The sequence below is a fragment of the Neurospora tetraspora genome (genome assembly GCF_033439725.1).
Source record: "Neurospora tetraspora strain CBS 560.94 chromosome Unknown B0H65scaffold_2, whole genome shotgun sequence".
In the NCBI taxonomy this organism is placed as follows: Eukaryota; Fungi; Ascomycota; class Sordariomycetes; order Sordariales; family Sordariaceae; genus Neurospora; species Neurospora tetraspora.
In genome coordinates this window covers 1,356,127-1,371,610 of record NW_026944384.1, presented here as the reverse complement: position 1 = coordinate 1,371,610, position 15,484 = coordinate 1,356,127, and the positions used below count along the sequence as shown (strand labels likewise).

Here is a 15,484-nt window from a genome sequence, read left to right as displayed (position 1 = left end):
GGCGTGTCAGCGTTGGCGCAATGGAGGGGAATTATATCTCTGAGCGTGGTGAAACACGGATGGATCTGTGGTCAGCTTACCCCTCTGGCTCTCTCTACTTTCGCATCTGAGACTTGACTTGAAACAGCCGTAGATGAAATGCCACAAGTGAAAAGAAAGAAAAAGGCTACATACATCTGGTTGGCGTCGTTGTTGCTCGCGGCTGGGTTCACACATGGATGGATGTCCTTGATCCTAACAGAGCTCACTCACATGGACACTCGTTTATCGCCGCCGCCCATCAACACATCATTTTCCTCACGAAGCACATGAATCTGGTAGACCATCCATCCTTCAATGATCAACACCTTCCTTCCTTTAAAAACACAATCAAATTCTTTCCAGAATTACGATACCTAATCAACACCACCGCCCAAACTCCTCTCAGTCCCCACCGATCTCAACGTCCCCCTAGAATCCATTCATCCACAACCCCGTCCCAGTACTAGTAGCAAAGGACTCACCCATGTCCGTGCCCGTGCCCGTACCCGTCTCCGTCTCCTTTCCCTCGCCTCCTTTCATCTCCCTAACCTTGATGTTTACTCCTCCTCCTCCTCTTTCATTTACCCTCCCATTCCCACCATCAACTATCCTCCATCCTCCCCTCCCATAATCCCATTCCCATTGCTCTCCTCCATCTTCACCTTCACCTTCATCTTCATCTTCATCTTCATCCTTGTTCTTTTCCGAGTCTAAAGCTTCCTTTTTATCATGCTCATTGCCTTCGGGGTCACCTTCGGGGTCGGAAGCAGCGTCCGAAGAAGAAGAAGCACAAGAATGAGGCAAAAGGTAATAACAATCCTCCACCTCCTCCAGCGGGATAATCAATAAATCACTGTCCACCTGTACTGATGCCGTTCTCGTTCTTGTATGTCTCAGAGGTCCACTTCCACTTTCTACTCCTGTTTCTACTCCTGTTTCTTCCAGTGTAGAACTTTCATTCGCACTCCCGCTCCCGCTGTCCATGGTGTCAGTAGTCTGATCATTACTATGACTACGGGAGTGCGAGTGGGAGTGGGGGGAGTGTGAAGAAGCTCTGGAAGAAGAAGAGTCGTTGCTGGTGACCTTGTCTAGCGAAGAAACGCGAGAATCGGAGCCGGTGGTGGCGGTGGTGGAAGTGGTGGAAGTTGTTGAGGAGGATCGTTTTCTGTTTGTGCTTGTTGTTTTGGTTTCAGGTTTGTACCAGGAGCTGGGACCGGCAGTAGAAATACTCAAAGACCACGAAGATCTAAACGAGCGGTGATTGCCATTACTCTTGCTGTTGGTGTTGCTACTGCTTTTACTGTAGCGGTTGTGATGGCTGTGTCGGTGTTTCTCCTCCAACTGATCATCGTGTATTTGTTGGGGATCGTGTTCATGTTGATGATGATCGACATCGGCAGTGTTGTTGCTGTTGCTGTTGCTGCCGCCTTCTTCGGGAACAGGAGACGGTAAAGCAGCGGAAACGGATGCAGACGCGGAGGAAGAAGCATGTGCTGGTGAAGAAGAAGAAGAAGAAGAAGAAGAAGAAGAAGAAGAAGAAGAAGAAGAAGAAGAAGAAGAAGAAGAAGAAGAAGAAGAAGAAGAAGAAGAAGAAGAAGAAGAAGAAGCCAAAGCTGCTAAAGCACGCGGACGAGGACGGGTGAAGAACAGTTTGGGTGGTCGCTGGCCGGTGCCGACGTACGAGGGGGCTCGGTCGCAGGGGTGATGGGTTTCGTCTTCGTATTGTTCATGTTTGTGTTCATTTTCTTGTGTATCGAGCTGGTGGCTGTGGTCGTGGTCTGGGTCTGAATCGAGACCATCAGAAGTAATATCGGCGGTGATGTGTTTGGATGGGCTCGCTGTCAGACGGTGATCTTCTTCGCTTTCTGGGATTCGACGGTCCTTGGATGGGTTCTTCAACAACCCCTGCGGCCGAGTTGTCCTCTCTTGCCGAGTCCGTTTCGGGGATGTCTTCATCTGTGTCTTCGTCGGTGTCTGTTCGCTCGTCGTAGTCTTCAAGCTCTTCGTCTTCAAGCTCCTCGTATGTTCTTTTCCTTCTGAATGGTAAGCTTCTTCCTCCTCTGTAACATCATAATCACCTTCTTCAACAAAGTCACGATGCTTGTTTTCGCTGTGAGTTACCAACCGAAAATTGTTGTCTTCGTCTTCACCATGAGAAGAAGGAGTCAAACCAGAACGCCAGGAAGGAGTCAAACTATAACGAACCGCAGACTCCTGAAAGGTCCCTGGGAGACGGCCTGTATCGGTGAAGGTGAAGGCGCTGAACTCCGTTGCCTGGCCGAAGTCCATTAACGGCGATATCGGTGGGAGTGCCCATGTGTCCTGGTATGGTGGGAGCCGTGAGCCTAGATACGTTGGGCGGGATGGCATTAACAATGAGGGTAAGCCTGCGGGTGGCGTTTGACTGCTGGAAGGAATGGACCGCGGAGAGCGAGTGAAGTTGGCCGTTCGGTAAGAGGGAACCAGTCCTTGATATGTCGGCAACAATGTCCCGTCTCCTTGGTTCCCAGCGGTCGCCATTGATACCAAATCGATCGCTGTCTTACAGCGTTTGCATTCACAGGGGGCCTTCGGGCCCTCGCGAGGAGGCGGGAAACCAGGCCTGTGAGTCTTGAAGATGGAATCCTCGTGGTACAGACGGTAATCGATTCCTTTGCCTTTCTCCTTGGCGGACCTGGGCAGTTTCCCTTCACCGAAATGGCTTTCGTTGTCCTTCTCGTCGATGTACCAATATGTTGGGGGCGCCACCATGGATTTCAATCTGAGTATTGGGGGACGACGCGGAGAAGGTTTCTGAGACGACTTGTGCGAGGATTCCTCGTCGGACTCATTCGCCTTGTTGTTCCGGTCCATTGTCGTTGTCGTTTCTGGGACTTCCATAGCTGCTGCTGGTTGTGAAGGATGATTTGTCGAACGTCTGTGTAAAGGAGGAAGAAGTGCTCCCGCTGTAGACTCGGAAGAGGGGTGGTCGTCTTCAATACCCTTCACCTCACCCAGGCGTCTCCCCTTCCAGTGTGGGTGCAGGAGGCTCGTATCAACAATTTTTGCTCTTGAAGCGATGTACGGTCTTGTTGTTGCAGTCCGACTTTCTGAATGTGCCTTGCGGATGTCCGTCGACGAAATCAGCAGCTTTTTAACCTTCTCCAGGCCCCGCTTCCAAAGCCCGGAGGTCCGGTTCTTATGCTTGCTTTGCATCTTCTTATGCTCATGCACTTCTCCTCGGTCTGCATAGTCTGCATATCTCCGGTTGTTGGTATCCTTCTGCTTCTCGGTCGAGCTGGCACCAAGCACCTCAGCCAACCGGTCCATGGCCACCGAGTTTCGCGGCGGCTTTGGTATCGGTGGAGGTAATGGTATACCTGTGGTCTCATCCCAAGGGCCAAGGGCAAGCTGCCATCGTGTCTCCTCCGCTGCTGCTGCTGCTGCTGCTGCTGCAGCTGCCGGTTTATCCGTTCTCTTATGCCCTTCGAATCCCCAAACTCCGTTATCTGCATCCTGCACGCCCTTCCGTCCACGCCTCCAACTCCACCTCCCCTCTCTCTTCCCTTCCGCTTCTCCCCCTCTCCGTCCTGCACCACCACCATCATCCCTCAGACCTCTCAACCCATTCATATTCCTCAACTCCCTCCCCCACTTCCTAACCCTATCCTTCATCCTCCACCCCCTCCCCCTCTTCTTCCGTGAATAACACCCCTCCATAATCTTCCTCGCCGCCTCCTGAGCCTTCTTGTTCCGTTTGGGGTCATGTCGCCATTCTTTGCTCAAGTTGCTGCTTCTTCTCCTTGATCCTGATCCCGATCCTGTAGGGGTGGTGTTGGTTGGGAATATGTCCAGAGGGTCGGAGGGGAAGATTGGCTCCGTGACTGGATCGGTGAACGGGTTGGAAACTCCGGAAGGGTTGGAAATGGAGGGGAAGGAGACGCTCGTTATGGGTGTTTCTGATCTGTCGCAGCCGTGTGGACATGAAAAACCGTGGCCTCCGGGAGCTGAGGGGTGGGTACAGTCTATAGGGACGGAAGGGGGTGTGGAAGAGGGGACGGAGAGGGCTAGAAGGGGAGGGGAGGAGTTGAGTTGTTGCTGTGATGGTAGTGTACTATAGCCGGGAAGAGTGGTGCCACCGCCGTAGGTGCGGCGGAGAGTGGTGCCGCCGCTGTAGGTGGCTGTCGTGGTGGTGATCATGGATCCATTGGATGCGAGGGAGGTGGTGCTTTGTGGGTTTGCTCGTGCACCCGGCTGGATTTGGAGTTGAGATCCATTCTTGGGGCGTTTACCGGTCGGTTTTGGTTTTGATGCCTGGGAGCTTGATCTTGACCTTGACCGCGCTGGAGGTAAGAGAGTACTCGTCCAGGGCGGCGATGGGTCGATGATCGATCGTGCCGTCATTTCGGTTTTCCGTAAAGGATTGGCTGCCTAGGTAGCGGGCAGCTTCCCTTCGAGTTGGGCTACTGAAGCGATCGCAAGCTCGATCTCCTTTATACCTCTCTGGTATCGTACCCGATTGCCAATCGCTTTAAGGATCGCAATAGCCTGGGTATCGTGCCCGATCACTTCACTCCTCAGTAAGTGAGCGACACCCTTCTTGTCATATGCTTCACCACCTGTGCCCATAGTCAGCAAATTGTATTCAATCCCATCGTGTTCTTGTATGAACGAACGATCGAACCGGTGAAGCTGAGCTCAAACGTGAGCCAACTTCAATTTCCTCGGTTCTAACCAACGGCTAACTGAACAATGGAGTACCTATGAGCCGCGGGCGCGTAAGGCGAACCAACACAAACAATGGAATTCACAACGTACGTACCTCGAACCTTTCTTTGTCAGTCCCGTCAGTCCCGCCAGATCCGCCAGTCCCGTCAATGACAACCGCAGCGGTTAGATAATTAACAGCAAGAGCTATATCAAGCCCCAACTTGACCGACACGCGTCCCAACTCGGTTTTTCTTCAAGCTAACGGCGGCGCTTAGGAAATATAATTCTTTCCGCTGATGTATCTTCGATGATGAGGGAATATGTTCTCTCCCTCCGAGGCCTGCCTGGTCCGACACATCCGCTCTCCTTCTCCTATCCTAGGTGCGCCTTTCTCCTGACTGACTGCTTTTCCGTGTTTCGCATGAACCAAACTGACTCGAGTCCAAAATCTCGTCGAACTGTTTACCTCGATCAGTCCATCCAATAATATCTTGTGATGACAGTCTGGCCCGAACGGTTGCTAGGTACTCAGCCATGATAGCATCCGTTATTTTTCGACCTCTTGTGTAAACGACTCGAAAGAAAATAAACCCACGCGGCCGCCACCCCCGTGACAACAACAAAAAAAAAACATTTCCACCACCCTTCCAGAATAGCCTCACTCAGTACCGTGATCCAGAGCCGGCGCAGTGTTTCGAAAAATACCAGATGAACAACTCCCATACATGGTTGATCAAGGTTGGTCCCTGTTGTTGGCCTCGCTGGGACGTTCGGGTTGGATGGAATTCAGGGGCAAAACCGCACGTACCTCTCCTTCTATCTACCTCCTCTACGTACGCGAACGCGATCGCGGGAGTCATTGAAGGCATCGGTAACGTCCTTCTTCCAGGACTTTCGGTTGTTAAGTAGGCGGGAGAGTTGATGGAGCAACACCAGGGTGTTCTTTAATACGGTATCGAGAAAGAACTTGGACCGCAGTGTTGGTCCGATCACGTTGGCCGAGATAGAGGTGGTGGCGGCTGTGAGGATGCGGTCATTCTCAACGAGGATCTTGGGCAGGTTGGGAACTGATGTTGGAGAGGATCCCGACGACGTCGTCTGCGCGTTCGAACGGAGTCCGGATAGCTCCCGTCCCTGATCGACGTTCCGCCGCTCCTGCTGCAGTGCTGTGTCACGATTCCAGCGAGTCGGTACTCTTCATAGTATCGACGGCGAGAGAGGCCCTAAGGCTAAGAGAGAAAAACAAGAAACTATAATTTATACATTTGTATCGCTGAAACTAATAACTTGAAAAGACCACGGTGCCGCTACCACCACTGAACGCTTTGTCAGCCGCCAGCATTCGCCAGAAACAGGTGGGCAATTTCCTCCCAAACGCCGTTAAGAATACCATCAACTCATCTTCTTCCAGGGCACTCAGCTCCTGCTAGCAGCTTCTTCATCCTCAGCATCCTCAACCGCAGCGGGAGCAGGCCTCGGCCTAGGTCTATAACTTTCACTAACGTCAATAGATAAGCGACCGTCACTCTCAACCTCCTCCTGCTCTTCTTCTCTCCTGATACTGGGGGCCTGGGATGCCTCCGGCTGCGGAGAGGGCGGGACATTATTGAAGCTCCAACCTGCCCCCATTCCTCCCAATGGTCCAGTATTCGCGTCCGGCATTATCGTTACTGGATTATGGAGTCTGCTTTCTGGTCGAGTAGATGATGTTGATGGTACTGATGAACGCGGAGCTTGCGTCTCTCCAGTCCCGGCAGTTGTTGGTGATGCAGTGTTGGTGACAGGTTGTTGTTGTTCAGCAGGACTCATGGGAGTTGCGGGAGTCGTGGGGGTAATGGGTTGGCTGAGGCCAGTCGGTGGTGTAGTGGTTAGAAGACCAGAGGCTATATTTCCCTGGGCTTGATTTTGAGCTCCAGTTTGAGCTGCATTATCGGGCCTTGGTTCTACAACCGTTGGCACCGGTCCTGCCGTTGCTGTCCCTGGTATTGCTGTCTCAACATTCCCTTGCTGGCCGGCTTGGTCGGCCTGACCCGCATTCTGTCCCGGAGCAACAGCAGCACCGTTCAACCGCTCCAGAGGAAGTAGCGACCACCCCTCGGGGATCACCACCCCCTCGGGCAAGTCGGGACTGCCGGCTGGAATGGCTGTTCCCCAATCCGCAGCGCCATGCCTAGTGATGTTTTGTGGGAATGGTTGGATTTGTACAGGCTCTTGAGGAAGTGTAAACCCCAGAGCTTGCGCTTGTTGAGCGTGGCGTACCCGAGCCAGCTCTGTAGCAATGTTCTGCAACGAGCGGAACTGTCCTATCGTGGCGCTCAAGTCCCTCAATTCCTGGTCCAGGCGCTGCCCAATTTCCACCAGCTGCGTCTGAATCTGATCCATGCCAGTAGAACCTTGTCCATTAACAGGTTGTTGTGCTGGTGGTGCCTGCGCATTCACGGGCTGATGGGCATTAGCCATATTCTCCGGGATACCCATTCTCCTGGCCATCTCCTGAATATCCTGGCCTTGTGCGAAGCCTAATCTAATAGGACCCAAGTTGAACATCCGAACTCCGTTAATCCGAACTCCGTTATTCTGGTTGTTCACTTGATTATTAGGAGCTTGGTTGGCGGGCGCTTGACCGTTAATCTGTTGTTGAGGTTGCTGGTTCTGTCCAGCCGGAAGATTGAGCCCGTTGAAACCTGCCCCCTGCGCATTTCGGTCCGGCTGCTGGCCTTCCCTAGAAACCGGGCGTCGGCAGGTCGGGCACACTTGCTGGCGTTCCAGCCAGCTCTTGAGACATCCTTGGTGTAGAATATGGCCACAGGGCAGCTTCTTGGCACGAGTACGCTCGAGACGAATAGGGTCTTGGGGGTTCCAAGGGCGCATTTCTTCTCTGCAAATAATGCAGGTGTCGTCTTGTCCGAGATCTTGCTCGGTAGCGTCGGCATACTGATCCATGTCCCGAAGAGCCTGGCGGTAGCGCAGTAGGGCGTTGAGTCGCTTGATGAAAGATCTGGTCGTCATGAACCAGTCTCTGATAATGTGAATGGGCAATCCATAGAAGGTCATGAGGACGCAGAAGAATGCGGTGTAAATGCAGAGCTTGAGGAAGTCTGTTCGCCATGGTTAGTACAACTGCGCATACGCATAGCGAAGAGCACCCCGACTTACCAGAAACCAAATCCAATGACAAGATATACAGTCCCTTGGCATCCCAGCCAGGAACCTCGATATCCATCTCTTCCACATCATCCTCGCTCGGCAACTCCTCATTCTCCGCCTCCGCATCACCCTGCTCTCTGCGCCTCAGAATCTCCGCCCTGCGCTCTCTAATCTGCTGTCTCCTCTGCTCCAACCCATTCCTCGTCTGCACCCTCGTGATATGCTGCTCCCACATGGAGAACAGATACCTTATGAGCGTCTGGCCCGAGGTCACCGTCTGCACAGCAAACTCAAACAGGAACATCACCATCATGGTAGGACGCGCCTGCTGGACCACGGTATCGACGCAGTACTTCAACATCCAGACATTGTACGCCACGCTAAGGAGCAGCGAGACGGACAGGCGGGTGTGGAACAGTCGCGGGTTGGCGGGCGGTTGTTGCTCAAAGATCTCGACCCGGCCTTCGCCTATCCAGCCCCATACTTTGCCCGTGACAAGCGCCGTGAACATGAACAGGAAGAAGGGGCCGACTTCTTCGCGGAAGATGGTCATGGCCAGACATGTCTCGGTGACGGCGAACCAGGCGCGTTCGTACAGTTGCTCGATCTCGACGGGGCGGAGGGGGCCGAAGCAGAGGCGCTGGAGGCCGTACATGAAGGCTCCATAGAGGACGAGGATCAGGTTCGCGAGGACCTATTTGGTAGGAGAATATAGTTAGGTCAGCTACTGGGGATAATACCTCTTTCAGAAGGTTGATGGGAGGATATGGACGTACCACGAGAGAGAGGCTGTTCTGGCCCAGATGGACGACGGCAGAGTAGAAGTTGGCTCGTTGATGGAACGCCGAAAGGATGACCGAGGCCGCTAGGGCCGTCGAGCACTGTGCATTTGAACCATGGTTAGTTCGAGTGTATCTCCATATGGTTTGTGAGTATATAGAGAAGCTGGAGCTGGAGAGTTTGGAGATGTATGGGGGAGCTGGAGCTGAGCTAGGGGGAAGCTTCCACTTACCCCTGCGTACCACGCCAACCGCATCTTGGCCTATTTGCGAGAGTGAATGGCGAAACCGTGACCGAAGAGGTTGAACTTTTGGTTTAGCAATGGAGGGATCGCACTAAGTTGCCATCATGGGTGGAAGTGAGTGGAATGGGAATTCGTGATCGAGTGAACAAGCGAGGTCGTCGAGGTAGAAAGAGGTATCTCCTAGAGGTAGGTGATGAGGTGAGATTGACAGTGGACGTAAGCAGCTACAATGCAGGCAGTAGAATGCACTTCTGGGGGTCCAAAGGTGCTGTAAGGAGAACTTGAACTGTTCAACTGATAAACATGGCCGCGCCAGTAAAGTAAATGCCACGTTATGGGAAACCGCCAACCTAGCTTCAATCGGTTCAAGGTGACGCACGGCGACAGGGAAGGTGGCCCGAAGATCAAGAAAGCCAAGCGCGACTCCCGCACAGCCACAGACGCTTCTTTATTGCCGGCACAGTGTTCTAGAACCCTGGTGTGGCAGGCGTTACCCACCCTCTACCAAATCATGTATTTATTCCAGGCCAGCGGGGCATTCCCTCTCTTCCCTCTTCAACCTTCCAATCAATCCAATTCTACCACTTTGCTTGGTTCGCCTTGTTGTTGTTTTTACCTTGGGTTGTGGCGGCTGCGGACGGTACTAACCAATATGAGTAGGACAAATAGACCACTTCTTCAACAAAGTCACTTTGGCGGAGTGGTTAACGCGCTGCCCTGCTATTCGTAAGAAAGCAAGTTTAGGCAGTTCCCTCGGGAGCGTAGGTTCGAATCCTACAGGTGACGTTTCTTTTTGACTTTTTCCCAACTGCAGCCATCCTTCTTTTCTCTCTGTCTCTTTTTCCTTGCTTCGCCATTCATTTTGCTTTTCGGTTTTCCTTTTGCAAAGTTGACCGAGACGAAAACACTTTGTTAGGCTTGTGACTAATGTTGGGGATTGGAGGTCACTCAGTGTGCAGCAGAGTTGGGGAAACAGACAGGAACTGACCTCCAATCCCCAACGGGTAATGTTGGCAAGTGCTGCCACTATTAAATCGGTATCACAATCATCCGGTCTCTGTTTCTGACGAAGCTTGACTATGTCAACAACGGGGATAATGCGATCGCAATATAAACCAACCAGTATACGTAGCGGGTATACCTTACGCAGTAACAAAGACACGGCTTCTTATCATCGCTAAAAGTGTCCGCTGTCTTGGGTCACCAACCCAGTACCTATGCCTCCTTCCTCCCATATTTGTGGCGATGCAAGTTCGATTCTCCGGTGTGACATGTTGGGTGATGAACTGACCGAGGGATGAAGAGATGTTTGTTGGCTCTTCTACAATCTAATGCTGGTTTGTTTGTTAGCTTGGTACTCCTGGTATACTGGACAAGATCTATCCCGAATTCCGAAATTGTCCCAAACCTCACAAAGATAAAATGAATGGCTACAGACCTCTAGGTACGGATCGGAAAGGCATCAGCAAGATTCAATATGGCATATCAAATTTCCAAAATAGCATATGCAAGGTAAGATCACGCTTTGGTTATGGAACGAAACGGGCCAATTAGATATATAAACGCCTAGGAAAGTTGACCAGAGGTCTCGAGCTAACAAACAAACCAGTATTGGACTGTATAGCTGATCACATTGTCATAGGTATCCGATCAAATTTTCTTATAGTGTTCATCATTCGGGCATATCCGATCGTTTCGATCCTAAAAGTCTGCCTGGCATTGGAGTAATGCTCACCGCTCACCATCGGCATCGGCATCGGCATCGGCAACGGCCACATCTCGCCGGGCTTTCCGTTCAAAGGACGATCGATGCTGTGCCCATTTAATCGAAGTGTGGGATGCGATTTGGTGGTCGTGGTCGTGGTCGTGATCCCCAGACCCGTTCGCAGACCGCAGTTGCAAGTAGGTTGCAGGGCAGTGCCGAACGTTGTGCCGCCCGTTCGTTCGTGCCGTGCCGTTTTGGGGCCGCACAACTGTGTGATCGAAAGTTCGGGCACACGCATATGAAAGGACCAGCTGAATCGAACTGAACTTTCAAAACAGCAATTTGCGGATTATACTGTGTTCTTGCAGCGTGAAGTCCTGCTTTGTTGGAATTTTGGTATGTTTCAAAATCGTTCGACGAGATCGGATAACAACGTCACGACGGGTGAAAGGTAGGTATCATGTATGCCGTTCGGATCTGAACTTGGTACTGTTAATGGGCCGTTAAGATCGGAGAGATCAGAGATCGAACAAAAGATCAACAACTAGGATGGTGGTCTTGATCAAAGCCACCACCAACAGCAAGTAATTCTCTAGACACTTTGGCAGTGATAAGGAGCGTGGCTTTGCTAGGTAGATATACTACTAGACTGATTTATATTGCGATCACATTATCTATCCCCTCCCCGTTACTGAGATATCGAACTGTCGAGGGAGCCTTGGTGATGGGTGATCACATACGACTGTGGCAGGTTCGGGCATATAAGTATCACGTAGAGGTAGGTAAGGTACCTCTAGATATGCGAATTGTCAGCAAGTTGCCATTCCGATGCCGACGCTGATAGGGAGGAGACCTGATATACCGACCGAGTGTGAGATTCCTATCGTTTCACCCGATCAGGTTGGAGACATCGCTTGAATACCTCTGTGGCGTTCGGTCCAACCCGGCTTTTAGACATAAACGCGAGCTGAACAAAAAAAATATGCGAATTGTTCAGGTGATTGATGGAGATTGAGTTGGTGATGGTTTCAGAAGGAGGTGACGGAGTGTATATTGGGGGCTGACAACTGCATCGGTATGCAGTCTTAGAAGAGAGCTGAGTCTTTCCAACGCTTGTGCTCCGCGCTTAATGCGCTAAAACAAACAGCATGATCTATCTGGTGTGATGCGGAGGTTGGAAGAAGCAAAGAAACTTACAATTGGTTTAGAGCATGAGGAGAGAAGAAGAAGAAGAAAATGTGGTTGTAAACTGAAAGGGGTAGTGACGGGAATCAGATGTAGAAACTGGAGAGTCTATGTATTAAAGGGAGACAAGGGAGACGTTAACTAACACCACCATGCCATTACTTCCGTGTACGTAGCCATCTTTTTACCAATAAACAAAACCAAAACTCGACTTTTGTAGACAAGGTGTTAACGCGCTGGGAAGAGGAAAGGGGTAAAAAACAAAGCCAAACAAAAGGGGTATGGGTATCCCATGCGTATGCCAAAACACCATGTAGTCCTTACTCCTTCCCCAACTCCTTCTCTATATGTTCAACGCTCAACGCCCATCCCACATGATCTCGTGAGATTGAGGATACCTACAGAACAGGTCCCCAAACCTGCTCCAACCACTCCCTAAGCCTCATCGGCTGAAAGGCCGTCCTCTCGCTCTGATTTACCAATTCGTTAAGGTTCGTCGAGCGAATGCTATACCGCCCGTTAGCAGTCTGCAACAATCTCTGATAGTACAGATATGTCGCCACATCGCCAGCACGATGGTACTCGTTCGCCCAGGCCTCGGCTTCTTGGTAGGTTCGTCTTGTGACGCTGAACTGGACTGTTGTGTGTTTCTCGCCCGTTAGTACGTAAGTCTACAGCCAACTGGCGATAGATAAAGGCAAAGAGAAAGAAAATTCACCACCCCTAACAACCTCACAAACCCCAACCACCTCCCCCACCGCCATACAATCCCCCCTAACCCTCCACTCCCTCGGCCACCTCTCCAACGGCACCCCCAAAGATCCCGCTCCCGTCAACTCCACCGCCGCCGCCACGAACCTGGCAACATCATACATGCTCGTCATAGCCACGTACGCCGTCCGTCCCTGGGCATCCCGTTCCACCACCTCCGCCGTGCGCTGCTCGACATTCACCAAGTAATCACTCGTCGGCATCGGCCCCATCAACCCCAGCTGCGTCCCGATTCCCCAAGGCTGCAGTCCACCGCGAGCAAATCTTTCCATGAAGATTCCGCATGAGAAAACGGTGTAGTTCATCCGATGAGAGCGGGATTGGGACCAAGACTCCAAAAGGTCCAAAGCGGCGCGGGAGCCGCGGTTGTCGAGCGGGTCGGTCGAGTTGGCCGGTGGGCGGTGGGAAAGGGGGCCCTCAAATTCAGAGGGGACGAAGCAGCGGACGCGGGCGCGGCGGGCGGCGTCGATGAGGTTGAGCTGTTCGTTGTTGGAAATGGTGGAGATGAGGAGGTCGACGCCGCGGAGAACGTAGTGCAGTTCTTCGACGTTTTGGTAGTCTACTAGGGCGAGTTGGCATGAGGGGAGGTTTTCTTCGAATTCTGGATGAGGCTGTTTTTGTGTGTTAATAGAGTTGAAGTGGGAGTAAGGAGGGAAAGACATACCTGTCGAGTGAGAATGAGAACGGGATGGGCACTCTTGGTGATCTCCTGGGCGAGGATGTAGGCAAAGGAGCCGCCTCCTGCGATAGCGATTCTCATCATGGCAGCAGGTTGTTGAGAGGCTTTCTGGCGCATTGTAGAATGAGACATTCAGTGAGAGAGTTGGAGTTGATGGTCCGGCTTGTTGGAGATGCTGATGTCTGAGGTGATATTCGAGATGGAGAGGGTCATGCTGTTGAACTTATATGGGAACCCGGAGGTGTTGTCACTTCGTGATGCATCATCGTCTCACACAGAACCTTGAACCTTAACAACAGCAACCCAGAGGCACGGTAAATCCGGAGGGGGTCAGGAGGAGAGCTAGGCAAGCAGAATAACGAAGGGTAGATTCTCAAGCCAACGGCACAGGAGTAGAGCCGACAGGTGAAGATCGAAGTCGGGAGCAGAAGCCGATGACATCCCACACCCGACTCCTCCACCAGAACGCCTTTCCTTACGAGGCGGTTCGGCTCCGGCTGGCGGCGTGAACAATTCAAGGATGGCATGACTGACATCCAAGCTTGTTGGTCTATCCAACCCCAAGTGTGAGGACCAACGGTGCCCATACCGAAGATCCCATGTCATCACACGGAAGGACTGCCGCTTGGCCCTCTTCTGCACGAGATGTTGCCCGCCGCAATGGGCCACCGCGGAAACCCCACGCTTCGGCAGTCTGAATAATTTGCGGGCTCTTCCGAGAGGCTTCTCGCTTAGCCATACTCTGATCTCACGACTCAGGGGTCGGAAAGTCGGGGCAGATTGAGGTCAAGAATAGATACCATATGTGAGCGCTAGCGGGGCATGGTGATGGAGTTCTCTTCATAACATGAATTTCTTGCAACTTTGCGAGAATATGAAGGACCAGAGTTGAGACGCATGGTGATGGCGTCTTCGGTCAGAATCTAATTCGAGGGCTGGGGTCACCCGGACCGTAGATCGCATCATCTCCCGTAGGGCTGTCCCGAGGCCAAGCAGGCAGTAACCACAAGAGGGTTTAGAGTTGGAAGATGAAGAGTGTTTGGAGAGTTCCTAAGAAAAGACTTGAAACTGTGGCGAGTGGACGAGGATGGCAAATTGCAGAGATTATAAAACATGTTGAAGATGAAGAAGGACCACCGCAAATTGTTACTGTCAGAGTAAAGTGTTAGGAGTCGTGGAGTTGAGTGTTGTATCTGGGAATGGCAAAGCCACCCGAGGACCAACAAGCCACATTGATGATCAAGGACTGGGGTTTGAGGGTTGCGAGATGGTGCAACAAGGTGGGACAATAGGGCTGGCAAGGATGGTGATAGGGTGTTGTTGGCGTTAGACGCCGTTGAAAGAGATGATGGAGGGTGAAGTCTTGCCAATATTGGATTGGAAAGGCGCGCTGCCGAGTGGTCTTACTCGAGGCTTAGCAAAGTCTAAGTGCCGAGTCTTGGGAATAGGCGAGAGCTGAAAGGAAGTAGTTCAAGAAAGGATACTCAATGTTACACGCAGGCTTCAAAATAACCTCCGAACTCTATGTTGTTCTGGGCTTTGTGAAACCAAGTTGAAGGGAGTCTTTAAGCTGTTACCTGGATGCAAGCCTGAGACGAACTGCTGCGTGATGACTTGCATGTCCCTTCGCATCGTCCCTAGGGCTGTGATGTAACGGTGATGGGAACATGGGGTTGACGACACCGTAGCTCGAATAGCGAGACCGAATGACCAGATCTCGAAACGCCTCAAAAGAAAGTTGGTGATGAACAATATCAACAGTAACCACAGTTGGAAGTCCAAGAAAAGAACATCAGCCCAGATGGAGCCCGGTCAACCAGAGTTGTGTTGATGAGTTGGGCGGATTGGGGGCCATGCTTCATCTCCATGTTGGAGGCAGAGCTGGGAGGCTTGGCCGTTGGATCCTCCATAATTCCCCGTCTTCATGGCCAGAAAATAGAAGTTACAAGAACAGGCGTGGATTTCAGCTGAGGTTGATGCCGACCAAGCGAGAATTTCGCATCTCACTTTCCATCGTGGCGACGAAGGGACGATGAGTTGAGTGAGTTGAGGTTGTCAACAGCGACCAGCGTTAAGTGGGAGCCAAGCTGCCAAGCAGTCCTCCTAGAAATGCGGCAGGCACAAGTATTAACCCGCTTGCCTGCCGGAGACTTTGCTGGTGCCTTCGTTCTTGCAGTGCCGTGCAGCTGTTCATCTTATCAACTTATCATCACATCTTATCTCGCCGTCTTCTGCCTCCCGTCCCGTCCCGTCTCAACTTCAC

At 51.9% G+C, this 15,484-nt stretch overlaps 3 protein-coding genes and 1 non-coding gene across 4 annotated transcripts; 1 reads left to right on the top strand and 3 right to left on the bottom strand.

Moving 5' to 3' along the window:
- Positions 1 to 450: 450 nt before the first annotated feature.
- Positions 451 to 4,404, bottom strand: B0H65DRAFT_420632 (uncharacterized protein; the record flags this gene model as incomplete). Its single annotated transcript, XM_062824293.1, has 6 exons — positions 451 to 959; positions 1,323 to 1,514; positions 1,647 to 2,022; positions 2,227 to 2,888; positions 3,108 to 3,821; positions 4,116 to 4,404. The coding sequence occupies 6 exons, from the start codon at positions 4,402 to 4,404 to the stop codon at positions 451 to 453; spliced, it is 2,742 nt and encodes a 913-aa protein (XP_062683974.1).
- Positions 4,405 to 6,046: 1,642 nt separating this feature from the next.
- On the bottom strand, positions 6,047 to 9,261 carry B0H65DRAFT_95828 (uncharacterized protein). The gene is made up of 4 exons (XM_062831611.1): positions 8,870 to 9,261; positions 8,634 to 8,738; positions 7,867 to 8,551; positions 6,047 to 7,808 (listed from the first exon to the last, which is right to left on the bottom strand). The coding sequence occupies exons 1-4, from the start codon at positions 8,891 to 8,893 to the stop codon at positions 6,127 to 6,129; spliced, it is 2,496 nt and encodes an 831-aa protein (XP_062683973.1). The 5' UTR covers positions 8,894 to 9,261; the 3' UTR covers positions 6,047 to 6,126.
- Positions 9,262 to 9,567: 306 nt separating this feature from the next.
- Positions 9,568 to 9,667, top strand: B0H65DRAFT_t138. Its single transcript has one exon. It is a non-coding gene; the product is annotated as a tRNA-Ser (tRNA).
- Positions 9,668 to 11,688: 2,021 nt separating this feature from the next.
- B0H65DRAFT_567373 (uncharacterized protein) lies at positions 11,689 to 13,338 on the bottom strand (the record flags this gene model as incomplete). Its single annotated transcript, XM_062830366.1, has 3 exons — positions 11,689 to 12,408; positions 12,490 to 13,153; positions 13,207 to 13,338. The coding sequence occupies 3 exons, from the start codon at positions 13,336 to 13,338 to the stop codon at positions 12,170 to 12,172; spliced, it is 1,035 nt and encodes a 344-aa protein (XP_062683972.1). The 3' UTR covers positions 11,689 to 12,169.
- Between the last annotated feature and the right edge of the window lie 2,146 nt (positions 13,339 to 15,484).

Coding starts and splice junctions, on each gene's coding strand:
- B0H65DRAFT_95828 (XM_062831611.1), bottom strand. CDS start 8,893: ATGCGGTTGGCGTGGTACGCAGGG. Junction 8,739..8,869: donor GGTTGGCGTGGTACGCAGGG/GTAAGTGGAAGC, acceptor TCAAATGCACAG/TGCTCGACGGCCCTAGCGGC. Junction 8,552..8,633: donor AGAACAGCCTCTCTCTCGTG/GTACGTCCATAT, acceptor CCTACCAAATAG/GTCCTCGCGAACCTGATCCT.